The sequence below is a fragment of the Haliaeetus albicilla genome, chromosome 24 (assembly GCF_947461875.1).
Source record: "Haliaeetus albicilla chromosome 24, bHalAlb1.1, whole genome shotgun sequence".
Taxonomy (NCBI): Eukaryota; Metazoa; Chordata; class Aves; order Accipitriformes; family Accipitridae; genus Haliaeetus; species Haliaeetus albicilla.
The window spans coordinates 323,043-340,850 of NC_091506.1; the positions used below are offsets into that span (position 1 = coordinate 323,043).

General features: G+C 40.0%; 2 protein-coding genes across 5 annotated transcripts in view; one reads left to right on the forward strand and one right to left on the reverse strand.

Annotated features, from left to right (window-relative positions):
* The first annotated feature begins 10 nt into the window (after positions 1–10).
* TMCC1 (transmembrane and coiled-coil domain family 1) overlaps positions 11–17,808 on the forward strand; it is a 202,940-nt gene continuing 185,142 nt past the window's right edge. The window contains exons 1-2 of one of the 3 annotated variants that reach the window (XM_069811722.1): positions 11–195; positions 13,429–13,556. The gene's annotated coding sequence lies outside the window, so the exon portion shown is untranslated. Of the gene's footprint in view, positions 196–13,425; positions 13,557–17,808 lie in introns of those variants that run through there. The other 2 variants (XM_069811723.1, XM_069811721.1) reach the window with 2 other exon arrangements.
* TRH (thyrotropin releasing hormone) lies at positions 10,742–15,605 on the reverse strand. 2 transcript variants are annotated; one of them, XM_069811735.1, is made up of 3 exons: positions 14,648–15,605; positions 13,402–13,619; positions 10,742–12,225 (listed from the first exon to the last, which is right to left on the reverse strand). In XM_069811735.1, exons 2-3 carry the CDS (start codon positions 13,595–13,597, stop codon positions 11,642–11,644), a joined length of 780 nt encoding a protein of 259 aa, XP_069667836.1. In that variant the 5' UTR covers positions 13,598–13,619; positions 14,648–15,605; the 3' UTR covers positions 10,742–11,641. The 2 variants fall into 2 exon arrangements, with proteins under 2 accessions (XP_069667836.1, XP_009915260.1); XM_009916958.2 differs by lacking the exon at positions 14,648–15,605 and having other exon boundaries at positions 13,402–14,324.

Below are 17,808 nucleotides of genomic sequence, written 5' to 3' on the forward strand. Positions count from 1 at the left end.
CCAAGCGCAGAGCTATCGATGGAAGGCGAGGAGGAGGAGGAGGAGGAGGAGGAGGAGGTGGCGGCGCCGGCCGCCTACGCCTGGGCCTGGGCCTGGGCCTCCCCTGAGGGAGGTGCGGTGGTTGCTCCCCTGTTTTCGGCCACCCTGGAATAGGCCCTGATCACGGGGCCTGCTGGAGCGTCCCGAGGCTCGCAGGTGTGTATGAGAGCGGCAGTATGAGGTGGTGGTGACAGAATCCTCTCCGGAGCGGGGGAGGCGGGCTCCCTCTCTGGCCTCCCGCTGCTTCGGGACACCTCGCATAACACTTGCCTCTTCTGCTAGTTGCTCGTGGTGGTTTGTATCCTTGTTACTGAGCAAACGGGGAAGAAGGACCAGCGTTGCTAACAACGACACGCCTGATGTTCCCTTTCTTAGCCTGCCAGGTCATTCAAAAGAAAGTGTTCCAAAACTGTAAACTGTAGCACTACATGACAGGCTACTCACAGAGCCACAGATAGAATTCCCATTACTGCTTGCCCTTGCCACGTGACAAAGAGTTGTGTAAATCCATGACAGAAGCTATTCAATATCTGCTTTCTGATGTTGGTTTCTGTTTAGTCTCCACCAGCAGAAATCTGTGCTGTCCCACATTCCCTAGTGTATGGAGAAAATCATAGGAGTGTGTAACCATACTTCTGCTTCATCTGTTAGAATTGCAGGCTCTTGGAGGCAGAGATTTTCTTACAGACAATACTATTTACACTTGAGTCCTGTCCATTAAAGGTGGATTTTCACTGTTAATGTCCTGCACTTTAATCCTTGAAGTTAAGTCCTTTAAAACATTCTCAGCAGGGATCGGGGAGGGGTGGGCAGTATGTTTTCCAAGGCTTGAATTATAACTAGATGCCTAACTCCTAGGGACTTCAAATCCCAGCTAAAGGATGTCAGATGGTCCCAGATGGGATAAGGGATTCATCTACAAGCTGGTTTGAGTAGCTGTGCTGAAATTTGGTCTCATTCCTGCAATCTGGTCTTTGTGGGCTGACTATTACATGACCACTCTCAGCACCTTGTCACATCACCAATGAATTTCACCTGGTTTGTATTTATAATTCCATCATCCAGCAAAAGTATAATGGGAAATCAAGGTCTTAAAACCGAACTGATTTAACCATAGGAATAAATGAATGTTATAAACAAACTCTCTGATTTTTTACATGCAGAGTTTGCTGTTAAGAACCATTACTCTCTGGTTTTCAAAACCATGCAGTCTTGATTCAGTTATAAATAGAGAAACAGGCAGCTGTGGAAATAATGTAGAACCCCAGTTACAGTCACCTTCCTATTCAGCATGCAAAACAGAGACCCAGTTTCTCTTTGATATTAAAAACTGACAAGAGATGTTATCATGCTGTAAAAGCTGCCCTGGTCAGGTACTCTCCCTGCAGTGCACTCAGGTAAATTTTATGCTTTTTTAAGAAGGTATGATTGATTGTTAGTTTTTTAATTATTTATTTATTTAATAAGTTAAGGGGCTGTATTAGCCACAAGGTCTTAAGAACATGAAAATATTTTTAAGTGTTACCAGTTTCATTTTAAAACTTGAGAAGTGCTCAGCCTATAGAGACTAGAAATGAAACTAGCAGTGTATGTAAAGAAGGACAGTACTTAAAGGATGAAAAGGGAAAAATAGAAGTAACCATCTGACTTTTTGTACTGCTTTTGCCATTTTTTGGGGCAGGTACACACTTCTTTCAAGGAAATCATTAAGGGTGTGGGTTATGCTCACAGTTTTGAAGTTTCCTTTAATACTGTACTATGTGAGTTGTCTTTTACAGTTCTGAAAGAAGTCAAAGGAAGGCACTGCAGGCAAGCTTTAAGGGAACAGTTTGTAAATGCTATTGTATTTTCCTTTGATTCACCAGATGTGAGTTTGGCCCTCAGCCTCCCATTTTTTCCACTCATTTATGTCTTATGATGCTCACTTATTCAGAAGTATTACCCCATGTATCTGCTGCATCTGTCAGACTGGAAGCTAAGAATTGCATTAGCTTGTCCATAAGGCAACATTTCTTTCAAAACAGACCGGAAAATCCAGGGTTTAATTGATCCCCATCCCTGATGTGGCACCTGTGTACTAATCTGAGGGCTTTGTATAGGGTAGGAGGAAGTGGGCAGCTGGGGATGTGAAGGAGGGGTTTGCACTGTAATGCTTGAGGGGGGCAGATCTGGAGCAACACAGGTACTGTTTTTCCTGATTGTATTCCTGTCCTTGGAGGATGAGAGCAGGAAGCAGCCTGATGCTCAGTGCCTTTGAGGATTTACCTGCTGTGGTGTCATCCTCTTTCCCCTAGGTTTGCTGGAACCGGGCTGTTCCTTAGCAGTGAGCTGTGCTTGTTCCTTGGGAAAGCTCAGGTGGAACCAACTATCTCTCCCTTTGTTGTTACCTTGCTCATTTTGTTCAGACCTCTGTTGAGGCCAGGGATTTATAACTCACTGAGCCAGTAAAAGAATGCTCCAGCAATCCAAGCTCCAGGAGAGGTGAAAGATCTGTGCTTGGATGGGAGAGTAGTGAGTATGAGAAGGACAATAGTGGGAATAACTGAAAAAGAAGACGAGAATAGATGCAGGGCTTGGGGTGGAGGGGTGGGTCTGTAGGCATTTCAGTTTTGTTCCTGTGTCATGTGTGTGTTTTGTTCCTTTAGTGGGTGTAGGGAAGGGACAAGATATGCCTGTCACTAGATGGCACACCAAGCACGCCTGAGAGCAACCGAAGACCTGCTGGGGGCCTTTGCAGTGGATTTCACAGCACGTGGGGCTGCTTAGCCATTTGTTTTAAAGATTTTTATATTTTTTTTTTTTCTCTTGCAGCAGGCAGGATAGTCCTGCCTGTTTTGCTGTGAGGCCCCGGTGACCCAGGCAGGTCGGTCCTCTCCTGTCATTCAGAAGTAGTAAGAATCAGATATAAGGAAAAGCGAGACTGTACTGAACAGCAAGATCTTTCCTTAAACCTGCCTTTCTCTATAGCTTCAGTAACTGCTCATTTTCAAAAGGAAAGTCTTAAAGGCTTATTAAAATGGTAAATACAACAATGGAAGTCTAATAGCCTACAGCTGGGATACAAACAATACAGTGAGAAGGACTGCCTACAGCAAGTTGTGATGAGAACAGTAACATGCTGGGATGTGCACTAGAAATCAAACATTTCACTGACTCTTTAGTTAGTTAATTGTGCTCTTTTGCATGTTGTACCTTTGACCACAGACTATGACAACGCATCTCACCAAATGAATCTTTTTGAATTACTGATAAAACACCATGTTGTGTCAATCATTCTTGAAAAGAGAAATTTCATTTAACATTTTGAAAGAAAAATTCCATTTGTTTGCATGTTTCCGAATAGAAATGGTCTTTAGCACTTCCTGAGGAACTCATTACCCATTAAGTGATTGTGCCTGTTTAATATGATTTGGATCTTTATGAGAGCATTAGACTTCTACTGGGAGTCTTTCAGAGAGATTTATAGAAGCAATAATACAAAGTTAGCATGCCAAGTGTAGTGATGTGTTGAATGGTGTCCGTTTGCTCCCAAAGGGAAATTTGGGCTCCTGTGTACCTGAGGGCCCCATGTCTCTTTACAGAGGTGGAGCATAATCTAGGTTTGTGCTAGTGTAAATGAAAAACAGACTTTGGCTGCTTGTCACTTAGTCAGGCTCATCACACTTTCCCTCACAGAGTGTTCACAAAATGAAAAAATCCAGGTCAGTCTAAAGCAATCCAGTTTACGCTTCTTCAAAAATTAATTTTTCTTCATCCAGCTAGTTGCAATAGGAAGAGAGTTATTTGGGGACAAATTAAACCTTACTGAGATGCTACAGATGCTGTTGGGAACTGAATTTGAATCAGTAATGGCTTACCATTGTGAATCAATGTAAAGGAGCAACGGCACAGGAAAGGAATGTGTTCCAAACACTTGTTCAAGAAGCAAAGTCAGGCATGTACTGCCCAGTTCTGCCACTGGAATATAAAAGCTCAGCCTGCAAAACCCCACAGCCATTATGTAGCTCCTCCTACTCTGCTGTACTCAAAGTCCTTTGCAAACACTGAGTAAATAAGTTCTAAAATATGTTTGTGAGCTGTTGTAATAACTGGAACAGTGAATTTTAGGACCTGGTCTGTTGCTAACTTGGCCATTGCTACTAATGTCCAAGAGGAGAGACTTCAGTGGGAATACAGCTGAGAAGAGGGACACAGTAAGCCCTGTAGTCATGGCACAGTCCTGTCAGAAATGTATTCCAGTTATGTTCATGTGTATTCTTTGACCTCTTGTAATATCTCCAGTGCCATTTGGAATGTTAAGTAATGGAATCTGATCCCAGCACAGGAGAGGGAAATGTAGACTAGAAGTAATTCTCAATGATGCCTGTCTACTTCTCAAGGAATGCAGTGGAACATTTTTGCATAAATATGGCTTACTCACTGAAAAAAAGTTTTAAATATCTGAAAATCAACAGTGTTGAGTTCAATATAGACTTTGGGATGGAAGCAGCATGGAAAATCAGAATGTTTGCTGGAAAATCAGAATGTTCTTCCTCAGTATTCCATAAACTAAACAGCTAGTTAATTTAAATTGATGCTGTGTTTAAAATTGGCCTAAATTAAATTTTATAATTTAACAATAATTTTTGAAAAAAATTCATTTTAAATCTCCTAACATTGAAAAGGGTAGCACAAAATTCTTCCTACAGCATAAAATGATGCTTTGATTTTAATTTATCTGAGAAAACTTTTTTTGTTTGTTTAGGTGGATCTAAACCAACATTTTCTGTATTTTTAATTTTGTTCAGAGAAGTAAAAAATTTGCATATCACTGTTCCTTTTAACAAAACTTATATATTCAATATACTCAAGTTGCTTATAGTAAACATTGTGATACAAAACAAAATTGTTTATAATTAAGTCTGTGTAGAGAGGATAGAAGCTACATTTCTATGCCAAACCCATGATTTTTCCTATGTTTGCAGACTCATCAGTCAAAACTGACAGAATGATGATTTGTAAGAGCTGCAGCTGACAACTTGTTGAGCCTCATTTATCTGATTTGCCTATTAACTGCTTCAGTACTGGCAGGCCAGTCATCTACACAAGTTTATCTGGTTCCTTAACACTGCTGAAGAATCTGGCATATACTGGTCCTGAGTGCCATGGAATGGCACCACTTTTGCATAGAGTAGGTGAATTATAAAGAGGAGAGACAGGAAGATTCAGAATTCCTTTGTGTTTACATTTTATGTAATGTTTTAACTGTAGGATCCATACGCCACAATGTCTAGATTACGTTCAAGCACTCCCATATTTGGGTGCTGTCTCCTATAGCCTCTCTTGTCTTCTGTTTCCCCTACAAATTTGTACAGTAACCAATTCCCATCTTGAGATCAGCATGTCTAAAATCAATAAGCGGAATACCCTCAACAGGGGGTATTTGACAGTGAATGATTTGTGATTTTTTGCAGGGCAGCTGTTGCTGTCTTCTTCAACAACACCTGCTTGTTCAAAGAGCTTGCTTTTTGTCTTGACTGCTTTGGCTTAGAGAACCTTTCATAAAGTCTTACTATATTTTTCATTTGTCTTGGCTTTTCTCTCTCCTCCTCCTTCTGTTTTTACAGTAGTTTCTTCAGGCACCCCACACATCAGTACCATCTTCAGAATCAAGAGGGAAGTTAGGCTGGAAACATGCTTCTCTCTGAAAATGAGTTTAAAACAGCAGTCCTATTTCAGGCAACCTCTTCAAAGCAGGTCACTTTCCCTAGTTTTCTCAGTCATAATCAGCTATTAAAGTGTGTACGCTGCATCATACTCGGTTGCATTCAGTTAGGATATCCATTATAGAGAGAAGATGGCAATGAACTAATTTTCTTTGATATGGCAAGCTGGATCCCGGTTTACCTCCATCCCATTTTGCGGGAGTATTTGCGTGATTTATTAAGGCCAGGTTTTCCCTCTTTCCAATTCATGTGAATGTGAGGAAGGTGCAGTGTATGTCATCTGTGAATGTCACTCAATATTGCCTGTGCCAGCGTGTCTGTGAGATACTGCTTTCTTGTCTGGATCACTGGCTGTCAGTTCAAACCAAAGTGGCTGAAATAAACTCAAGAGCTGTCTTTGCCTTTTGGCTATGATCATTCCATTATATTAGTATCTGACATGCCCCATCTCTGTCAGGAACCAATATCATGCTCTAGCACAGCAATGCAATTTGTGATCTAATAAGATTTTCATTCTGCTTTACCCTCCTTAAGCCTGTGCTCCTTCATGACATGTAAGCAAAGTGAATTGGCAGATAACTGATAAATGTCCTTTTCTTGATTTCCTTCTTAGGACTTTTAAGCTGCTGTGGTTCATCAATGAAAACAAACCACAAATGTCTTCACACAGGTCTAAAAGTAATCTCAAGGCAGGTAGATAACTAAGTTTTCTCAAGGAACTTCCCCATCTGTTTTTGTCAGAGGTCTCTGTGTTCAACCTGAATCGTTCCTCATTACCCTGTAGGAGTGGGGAGTTTATGCTGTTCTTGTTGGGACGGAAGCAGGACTTCTGCACTCTAATGCACGTAGTCCACATATCCATTTCCGAAGAAGAGACAGATTTCCCTGTCTGCATCTTTTGTGTCATGTCTCTGTACACCCTGGACCTCACCCCAGCTCATCCCTTCTGCAATGCTTCTCCACTTGACTGCTTTTGATGATAGTTTTTTTCTGTAGCAATGTCCTGACTGATGCTTTAAAATTGCAGCTGGCTGTTTAATGTTAACTGAGTGAGTTACCAGGCAAGCAGTGACTCTAACTTCAGCTATGATGATGATGTTTTCAAACTTTCTCCAACTAATGAGTCATTAAAAGTAGTAATAAAGGGGTTTGTTGGGGCCACATGTCCCTTGGAAAAACTCAGCCCATGCTAATTACAGTGGGTTAGCAAAGAGGTCAAGGCTGATGAGCGTGTGGGAGGGGGCACAGAACAGTAATGGTGAGAGGAGTTGAAAACAGTTGCAGGAGATGTTAATTATACAGCTTGTTCACATCAACTTTCCCCTCCCATTGAAAACAAAGCTTATTTTGAAGACACTTGTAAAAGTTGCTCTTTAGGAATCAAAATACCTTATGTCTCAATAACTGGTAACATGCCAGAAATGTAAAACTGCAGTAGAGTAAACAAAGAACTAATTTGTGCATGGTTATTTTAGTCTCAGTTAAAGCTGGAAATAAGATTTTCCATGACTGTAGTGCCACATTAGGGCCAGTACACAGCTTTGCTCTGTGGACCTAATCCAGATTCTGCAGAGGACAAAGGAGATTTTTCCCCTGACTTCCATGACATTTGGACCAAGTCTGCTATTGATTTGTTATCATTCCTGAAGAGCCACAGACTGTCTTTCTTACAGACAGATGGTGCACTTCATCAAGGAGCTTCGCAACTTAAAGGCCCTGTTCTGCAATTATCAGACTGCACAAGTACATTTATGTGTGTGACTGAGCAAAGCTAGTAACAAATGTAGATGTTAGCATGGATGTTAAATTCTAATAAAAGATTACAGTGACAGGAAGGTATACAATAAAAATAAGATGATGAGAGATGTGCAATTAACAAACTCTTACCTTATAACTAAGTAGTATATATCTGTGTAGTTCATGTTGCTAACAGATTGCACTGCATTTACTATTCAAAGCAGCAGAGCATTATAGTATAGAAGCTGGTTCTTTTCTGGTTGCTCCCTCAGCCAAACTCCAGAGCCAAAAAGTTTTTATGGTGTAGCTAAATCTGACAGATACATAACTTCAGAACTTGTGCTTATGTGTGTTTCATAGTCACAAAACTGTCAAATCACAAATGGCAGGCAGTCCTCTGAGGATGATGTCTGTAGGAGAAGGAATATTGTACTTGAATGGTGGTATATCTGCAAGACTGCAGAAGACAGGAAGAAACTCATTAAGAGAGGTGAAATTTTCATGCAGATACTGAGAGAAAATGTACTTTCAATCAAAACAAAAATCTGGACAAATTTTATTGGCAAGATTGAAATATTGGTTTGAGTTACTTAAAAAATGTAGGAGAACTCTTAAAATATGTAATCTTTTTCCCCAAACCCTCTCCTTCCTTTTCTTGAGTGACAGTCTTTTATGCAAGTAATGATTGAGTAATTTTCTCCATTGAAAGTAAATGCTAGCTTTTGAAGGTTTTAAAGGGAGAATTTAATATAAAATGGAGAAAACCAGGATTTTTGTTCCCTTTTTGTAAACGGTCTTATGTTTCAAAAAATGCATGGGATTAAATAAGGTTATTAGATCCCCACCAGGTGCAATTGCTAACCTACCTGCAAAAATTGAATTCGGTAATTAATTTTATTCTTTCCTAGGTTGCACTTGTACCTCTATCTCCAGGTCTTTTCAGAGATGATGTAGCTCCATGAGCCATGTTTAGCATAATCAAAATAATCATGTAGGTGCAGGGACCCAAGTATAAAAGAGAACTACAACTAGCTATAATTAGACAAATATCTGTGGAGGGTTAAGAGCATCCTACTTCATCCTCTTGGGATTTCTGTCAGGGCTGTCACTTTTCTAGCTACTTGGTAATGATGGTTACATTTTTATGGTGCCTCAGTAGCAGATTTGCTGGCTCTTTTGACTGTTATATACATGGGAAATACAATGCAGAACGTTGTCCTGTATTCAGTTCTGTTTCCAGGGTCATACTCTTCGAGTTTCTAGAATTTTCAAACCCAGGTCATTGACAGAAGCTCAGGACTTTTGGCTCATGTTTCGGTCACCAAATTACTCTGTTTTCTGTTCATGGACATGTCAGGCCAGCATCAGGATCTGTACATGTGCTTCTCTGAATGGAAATCTGTCTTGTCCTTTAAACTGGCTACTGACCTACACAACTTGGAAGGGGATCTTTCACATGTGATCCCACCCCTGTCCAGGAATCCCTGAGAGTGTTTCTGTCATTTTCCAGAGACCTTTTCCTGGAGTAACAAAGTTGGGTTTTTTTAAAGTAATTGAAATGGGTCAAAGCTCTCCCAGTATCTGTCTACATTGTGCCTCTCCCAGCCAGGCAAGTGTATTTTCAGCAGCTCCAAACTGAGGCAAATTTTAAAAACTGCAGGCATGATAACAGTGACGTGATAAATCAGATTTACTGTAAAGTGCTGTCAGCTCAGGCTTGGCTTTTTAAAAAAAAAACAAAACACAAACCCAACAAAGCAAAACAACTCAAAACCAATAGAAATAATTCCTTAAAAAATTATACTAGTGATAGCCCTGCTTTTAAACAGATGACTAGCCCCTGGCTGAACTTGGCATCTGAAAATACTGGAGCACTCAGAACCTAAAATACAGAAGATGGAAAAATTAGACTTACATAAAATCAGTTGTGCTAGCTTTTCACTGGCTACATCTTTCCTTTTCAATAAGTGATTGATTTATTGATAATACAGGGCATCTGACATTTATTCAGAATGGTGGATTTTATAGGCAGTAACCTAATAGCTTGAACCAGTTGTCTGTAGCTGCACATTAAAAACTTTGACCTTGGGCTTTCATGCTTCTCTCCCTTCCCCACCTTGGCTTTCTTGTAGCAGCCACAGCAGCATCCTTGTCTTGCAGGAGCTGTGATGAGTTTTTGCTGTTGCCCGTGTCTACCCACTTGGTATTTTTTTCTTTCCTGTTTTTCACTTATTTTGGACATTTTGTAGCAAGTGGTGGTAGTCTTGTGTAGTAGTGTTTCCTGAGGTTTAAGAAGCATTCATTCATTGCTGGAAATGGTATATGGAATGATATTCTTTAGAGAAATATTTTTTTCCCTTATAAAATGAAAACTGAACATTTTAAAAGGCTTCATATACAGAAAGTGTGCTGAAGGAATTTGAAGTGTATGGAATGTTCCCAGCTACCTCCTCTGAGGATTTCTTCAGCACTTCTTAATTAGAAAACCCCTGTCAATAGAAGAGGTCTGCCAGTTGTCACATATATTAAACAGCATATTATCTCCAAAGTTAGAAATTGTTGGATAGTCCATGTTATGTGTTGATCAGCCTGGGAGCATCTAACTTCAGTGAAACTCACTGAGATGATTAATTGTTCTTCTTCAGGGTAACTAAATCATATGGCAAAACTAACTTCTATAACTGAGGAAGTGGTCTGAGGCACTGAGTGGGGAAACGTATTTAAAAGGAGCACTGAAGGCACTTAATGTGTCTTGATGGTATTGAGAAGGATGAATGTCAGTGGAAAACACACTCATTTGTTTATAAAAAAATAACATTCTAGTGAAATATTGACATGCCTTTTGAATGTACAAGAAGTGATATGAATAACTCAATGCACTCAATAACTGTGCATTAATGGCAAAAATCAGTAAATCTATTGTTTAGACCTGTGAACAGGAAATCAGACTTCTAATAAAGTTCCCTGTGAACTAGGTGACAAAATTCCTGTGGGTTTAGCCCAGATGCCTAAGTTTGTGTGTCATAGAGGTAGAAGATTTAAAAAGGGAATCTATCTATACGCAAATCATCCTTCCACTAAAGTAGCAAAACAGTTTTACATGTGAACATGTGCTGACCACCAGAATGCAAGGAGATTGTGCCTAGAAAAATACCCTTTGATGTTAATTTATTTATTTTTATTTAGCTTGGGTTGGTTTTATGTTTTTCACTCTATTACAGTATGTTTGCAAAACCAATAAGGACACCCAGACTTGACTGTTGATGTTTATTGAATCATTCATATTGAATAAACACTTTTGGGAGTCTGACCATGGAAAGTAAAAGCATTCCTTTGAGAGGAGAGAAATCAGAAATCCTTATTGGAAGAAGAGGATGTCTGCTCGTTTTATTTTTAAATATCTGAGGAGAAGTCATGATTTCAAGTGGCATGACTGAAATGTGGACACACCAGGATGGGAGTTCTAGTATGGGGTGTATGCAGTCAGGTTCACAACTTGCAGTTCAGATGCTCTGGGATGAATTAACCCTTTGCACTGTACAGCCTCTTCGATGAAAAGGGGTTTTGTGTGCCAGTTCCAAGTCAAACTATGAAGTCAGTCATCTAATCTGTTCCAGTTGGAACAGTTCCTATCTCTGTTCAGTGCTTACTGTCTGGACAGATTGTAGTAGGCAAGGGTTCAGGTCTCATTAATGTGTCATTTAGAATTGAAAACCTATTCAATTTCATTTTGAAATAATTGGCATATATGTTGTTCTTTTTTCTCTGTCTCTATTAACTTACTGATTTCACTGATGTGAGAGGAAACCATGTAATTAGTAGCATCAGAACAGATATTTAAGAGCCTGGTTTAGTAATTTGGGAACAGAAAATTGGACACACATAGTGGCATTATTCTGGGGTCTGGGCCCATGAGGAAATGAGCACTTTTAACTTCCTAAAGTAAGGGAGTTGAAGACCCTCAGTACTTGCCTGTCCCATTCAGCTGGGTCCTTTAGTTCCTTTAAGTGTGTGACAAAGCCATTAACTTAAATGGAAACATTAATGCACTGAAAGATAGGTGCAGAGGTCAGCAGCAGGAAGCCAGAAGGGAGTGAACAGAATTTTTTAGTGATCTGGCAGTTTACTTCACTAAATGCAAATGATACACAATAATTTTCTCATTCCTCTGTTTCACTCTCCCATGCTGATCTTTTTCCTGGGTGCTGACGTTTTTCTTCTACCCTGTCTTTGCTAACATCTACTAAATCAAGCAACAAGCTGCCTTTGTTACAGGTGAAGGACTCCTGAAAGTTGCAGGGGCCTGCATCATCTGAGCTGTCAGAATCCCCATGCCTTTTTCCAGGGTGCTGGCGTTTCTCACCATATTGGTCATTTAGGTCTACCTCATCATTCCAGCCTCTTTTGCTAGGATGCTGGTGCTTGTACATCAGATACCTTCTGCCTGGATGCTGTCTTTTGGGGAACTCTTTCAAGTAGGTTAGCTGTGGACTGGGGGTGTCAGCATACTGATCCAACAGTGACCTTCTGCCAGGATGCTGTCGCTTTTTCAGCTCTAGATAGCCATCAAGGTCATCTTCTATCTCTCTTTTCCCTGGATGCTGCCTCTTCTGAATGTCTCCATAAGATGTGTCTTCCTCAACATCTCTTTTTCCAGGATGCTGTCTCTTTTCCAGGTCACTTAGGTACTTTTTCCCAGGGTGTTGTCTTTTGGAAAGCCATTCTGGCAGAGGGGCGTTTGATTCTGTCCAAGGAAAAGAATAGTATTAATGAGCCCCCATAATCCTCACTAAGGAAGTTGAAATGGGAATTTGTGGAGTTCTGTGGTGCAGGATCATAATCTGTTGCTCATTATGCCCATTTAATTGCACAGTTAACTGTATGGTCTTGAATTTGATTACTCTGGATGGCATCTGTCAAAACAGTTCTGGCATATTTTTAGCGAGGCTGGATTGATACATTAGAAACTAGCTGGAGCCAAATGAGAAGACATGCAATGATAAAGCCTAATGTGTTGATTCAGGTAAAGGGAGGTGAGTAAAAGATGTTGAGCAGCTGGAAGAAATCAGCTGCAGAAGCTGGGTATGGGGAAGAGCTAGAAATCATCATGAGACAGGGAAAGGGTAGGGCTGAGACATAAGTAGAAGCAGGGCTGTTGACATTTGAAAGCCAGCTCCGTATTTCCAGCTACCAATCATAACTCTATTAGTATCTCTTACTCATTCTTAAGCTCTTTTTAATATTTCAGACATGACCAACTCTCAGCATTTTTGTGAAGAGGGAGGAAGGCTTTTTCTATGGGCACTATGGGGCCAGCTCCTCTTTCCACTCTGAAAGGGCTCTGTGCTCCTTGTTGGTGGCAGGCACCTATGTGCTGCTTCTTGCAATCCCCGAGTCTGATTTGCTTCCACTGCTGTGACTAGTGAGAGTAGAGCATCTGCAAGCTAGGAGGCAGTGAACACTAGAGCAGCCTCTGCATTCCCAGCCATGGAAAAGCCCACCTGTGCTGGGCTGTAGAAACCAGTGGGTTGAGGTAGTAGGTGACTGGCAGCACTCCCACCTCCAATTAACATTAAGTACAGGGTCCATAACTGGGGAATGTCCTCCACATTTCCTCTTAGAGCTTCCCTAGGGAAGTACTTGCCAGACAGGCAGGTTTTCTGTGACAGGCTTCTACCTTATTATGCAACAGCTGCTTAGTGGTGGTACAGCATTGCCCAAGTGGGGTGATCTTAGAGAAGAAAGTGCCTTTTGAGAACTCTGTGTCAGGGTATTGCGGCAGGCCTCCTATCCTTCCCCTCCCCTTAGTTACAGTAATAAATATATACATTAGAACCTGCGAACTGTACATTGGATCTAATGATCTCAGCCAAGTACTATGCCAACATCACCAGATGGATGTCCCTGGTGTTATACATACCTTTATTCATCTCTTCTTCCTTTTCAGCTTTCTTGAGGACAGACTGAAGAATGAGGCTTTCAGACCTCTGCAGGATGTCATCCAGGGGACTTCTTCCCATGTTCTCACTTCCCTCTGGAAGAGGCTGCCCCCCGTTGAGGCAAGCACCACACAAGGTCAGGCAGAGGAGTAGCAGGGGCGGCTGGATAGATGGCATTGTGGGACACGGGTTCCTGCAACTTTCATGGGAGAGAGAACAGGGGAGGAGGATGGAGCAAACAAACCTAGCAATAATAGCAGTATTTCCAGACACTGAAAAAGAAATATGGCACTGCTGTAGGGATTGAAGTCTCTTATGAGGGTCCTTCCTCATTTCGGTTACTAACCTCTCAGTTTATTTTATATTCTTCAAAGAATCTGTAAATTCTTCATAATTAAAACCAGGCACTTATTCTGCCAGAAAAATGAAGCAAAAATGAACATTTTAAACACCTAACTTCCTGATGCACAGATAGTTCTGAAAGCCAGTGATTTTGCTTTGCCTTCTGCCAAGAGGCAAAAAATAATTTCCCTCTTGAACTCTGTGTTAACTGTTGCCCCACATGAGGTACATACACATATACCTGTATTAACAATCTCCACCAGGCAATTCCTGTGCTAAGGGTTCATCTTAAATAATACTGGGATTTGCAGCACTTTCATTCCACCTTTAGTTAAAGCCCAACTTTAATAATCCATTAATTTTTTAATATCTATTTCTATACTTTTAAAGTCACCATGTGTCTTTGTATTTGTCAATATAATAAAATAGCTATGTTCCGTTGGTCAGGGAGATTTCTTGCATTGGGGAAGCACCTCATATTTTTTTCAGAGACATAATAATAATCATACCCTCTATTACCTCTTGGCCAGATAGCAAGTGTTTTTCTGTTTCTTCTAGCTAGAATTCCTAATGCACTTATCATGGATTTATTTTCCAGTAAGCAGAGTTCTTTCAGTAGAATGGAATACATCTGTAATACTAGTATAGCAGTCATTCAGCTTAATTATATCTTCAGAACATAAAAGAAATGCACAATTTTACAAAGTTCTACAAATTTTTAAAATAGAGAATGCATTTATTACCTCTATTATTGACAGGTTTCTATCACTTCTGATGAAGTCCTTGGATAACAGCCCTAAGACTATCACATAAGCTATTTGACTCAGAGCAACCTTTAGCAGGAAAGTTAGAATCAGCTAAAAAGGAAATTATTTGGTAAATTACCTGGGTTGTAGTTTCAGATTTTTGCCTGATGCATCTGCCAAGAGGTTGTTTTGTCCTTTAAAGCTGTTTGCACATCTGAGCTTCAAAGTTGCCCTTTTTCTGCTACAGACACACACAGTATCCAATAGAACTGTTGCTAAGTTCTCTTTGGATAGCTTGTGCCTCCGTACTTATACTGTACTGCCTCTGGACCCTTTATGCAAATAGCTGTGAGGTAATTTAGGTGATGTGTTGTTTTCGGTTTTTTTTACTGATGTCAGAGATCTGCATTTTGGATGCATTTTAAAACTCTGATAGTTATTTGCTGACCTCCGTATATCCATGCTCGACTCCCAGAAATTGCTATTTTTCCGTTCTCTAAAGAGATTATGTTGAATTTTATGTAACACAGCATAGAGAAAATGAGATTTTTCTCTGCTTAACAAAAAGAAGCTTGTGTATCCTCTATTAAGCAAGCACTGTGGAGTAAATGCAGAGAGGTAGGTAATTTATTAAGCTAAGGAAGAAAAGCAATGAAAAAAATATAGTGGATTATATTTAAATAAGTTTATACCATGGGTTCTTAGTCTGAATGACACTATACAGTTTTTGGCTCACAATTCCATATTTTCTTGGCATAGGCTTCTCTAAGCAGTACATTAGAATATGGGGTGCATAGCATTAGATGTTAAAACATAGTTATGTTGCTGCTGTGTGCTTCAAAAAGCATTATGCTATTGTAACTAGGAATAGGACTCCCTCTCTTTAACCCATCTGTCTATTCAAGATATTCTTCCACACAGTACTACTAAAACCAGATCATGCAGGGGGCACAGATAAAGAGCTAGTGATTCTTTGATAATCTTAGTGATCCTGATGACAATACGTAGGACTAAAACTGGAGTACAGATTGCTCACAGTATTGAAGCAGTTCAGAATTCTTTTATTGTTACTACAAGGAATGTTTCAACCAAGTGAAGTCAATGTTTTTCTGCTTTCCTATTTACTACCAGTGTCATGAACACAAAACCACCTTTCTACGTCCTTCTCATCACTGCCATCAAAATGTTTAAGTTAAAATTTGTCTTCAGCAGTAAGTAGCAACAAAAACCAACAACCTGTCACCATGGCTTGAGAACACCTTTCTTGGTAGGACACTGGCATTTTAGCAGCTCTCTGCCACAGTCTGAGACAGAATACATTTTGGGGATACTCCTAAGAACACTGCACTTAAAAGTGGATCAGTTATGCTTATAGGTAATGTGGATCCTCATGTGGCCTGTAAAATTTCCTTAAGACAAAATGCATTTTATGTCTGAACAGATGATGGAAATACCATATAAAACTAAAAAGTGGTGAAGTCAATTGTTCTCTATCAACATGACTTATTACGCATCAGAATTTAACAAAAAATGGTCATCTTACAGACCTTTTTTTCCCCACCCCATTCAACTTGATATGATGGATCAGAAAATACACAAGAAGAATCTTGCTTTCAGTTCTTTGGGAAATGAAAGCTGGCTTCTTTGGGGTGACTTCAGTGGAATGCAGCTGTTACCTCAGTCTTATTCCATGAGAGTGTGGACATCTCCTGAATTTTGTCTTAATATCTCAGGAAAAATGTATTAGTAACTGTGTATAGATGTGCTTTTTGATATTAATTACCCTGCTGTAATTTGAGAAGAGTTTTAGATGTCAGTGCACTTGTTCCAGATTTGCAGTGGGGACAGAGACTGGGGCTTACAGCATTATAGCTACATCTGTAGCAGTTATATTTAAAATGGAATATATTTTCCTTCTTATTTGGATTTCTAAGGGAGTTTGAGACGTCATGCACCTTATGTGCAGAACACATCTATGGCTTTGTAAAGATGTTGTCTTTGCCAATCTAAGACCACGTCAATATTGTTTTTCTGAGCAGGCATCAGAACCAAAGATTAATTAAATTCAAAGATCAACAGGCAATTTACTGTAGCGGGCCAGTAAACAATGACTGGGCAACTAATAGTCCCTCATCCAAAGCAAAGATCCCTGTAAAGACAGTTCCTGTGTATTTTTAGTTTTAAGCAATGCACTAGGACTTCCCAGGAATCTAAAGAATGCTGGAGAGTGTTTTAAATGCCTTCATTAATACCAGAGTTGCTTGTTTAACAAAGCGATAGCTGTCTGTAGCTTAGCCCCAGATTTGCTCAAACAAAATGCCTAATCCAAAGTCCATGAAATCAGCCAGATTTCTCCTTTAAGTGGGGTTAGCCTTAGAACTTGTCTGTCTCTGACTTGAAATGATCCACATATTGAACTGAATTTTAAAAAATCCTCTCACACTTTGAAGCATGGCTCTTTGAAAACATAGATGGGAAAAGAGAAGGTTAAACAGATGAAACACTTTCACATATACAAAATCATATAAGCAAATTAACTCAAGGAACAGCTAAGAATTTGATATTAAAAATAGCCTCGCATCTGAATGTATTTCATCTTAGCACTGAGTGAATGAGTCACATTTCACTTGTGATACAGCAGTTGCCATACTGAATTTCTCAGCTACCTAGAAATGATAGGATAGACTTACGCTTTGGAACTTTGTATGACTGCAATTTAATAAATCTGCATTTGCCACGTATCTCCAATGTGAAAATCCTCATAATATGTAATTATGAGCTGGAACTAATTCTTAGCAGGTAGTTCTCCCTCCAGTCTGACATTAATCTGGACAGCATAGAAGGCTTGCATGTGTAGCTCAAGTTTAGATACAGCAGGAACTGCTCCATGCAGAAGCCTCTTACTGAGTCTTGTAATGCATATGCAGTAACGGCCAAATGCATGAGACTGTGCAGTCAATGCCCTGTCTGTCACCTAACCCTTGGTTATTTTCTTTTTTGAGACTCTCCAACCATCACAAACCAGACTGTGCCCCCTGATTTCTCTAGACAAGCCAACGGGTCGTCTTCTTCATTACGCTATTTCTAGCATAGTCAAATATTAATGCCATAGATTTGGGAACTGCTATTGCATCAGTCACAATGAACCTCATAAGGAATTACATTTACTTCACACTAGCTGCTTGGCATTTCCTGGGTGCAGTAACTCTTTAAGATCTCTTACGGTACAACACTTGAGTTTAAAAAATTAATGTACTGACCTATAAATTAAAGTGGGCATTGATGGAATGGGAACTGCGT

Bases quoted from the DNA above. Each gene is read 5' to 3' on its own strand.
- TRH (XM_009916958.2), bottom strand. From the start codon at position 13,753: ATGAGGAAGGACCCTCATAAGAGACTTCAATCCCTACAGCAGTGCCAT. The intron at 12,226-13,401 runs GTATGTATAACA...TTCCTTGGACAG, and splicing joins GGAAGAAGAGATGAATAAAG to AATCAAACGCCCCTCTGCCA.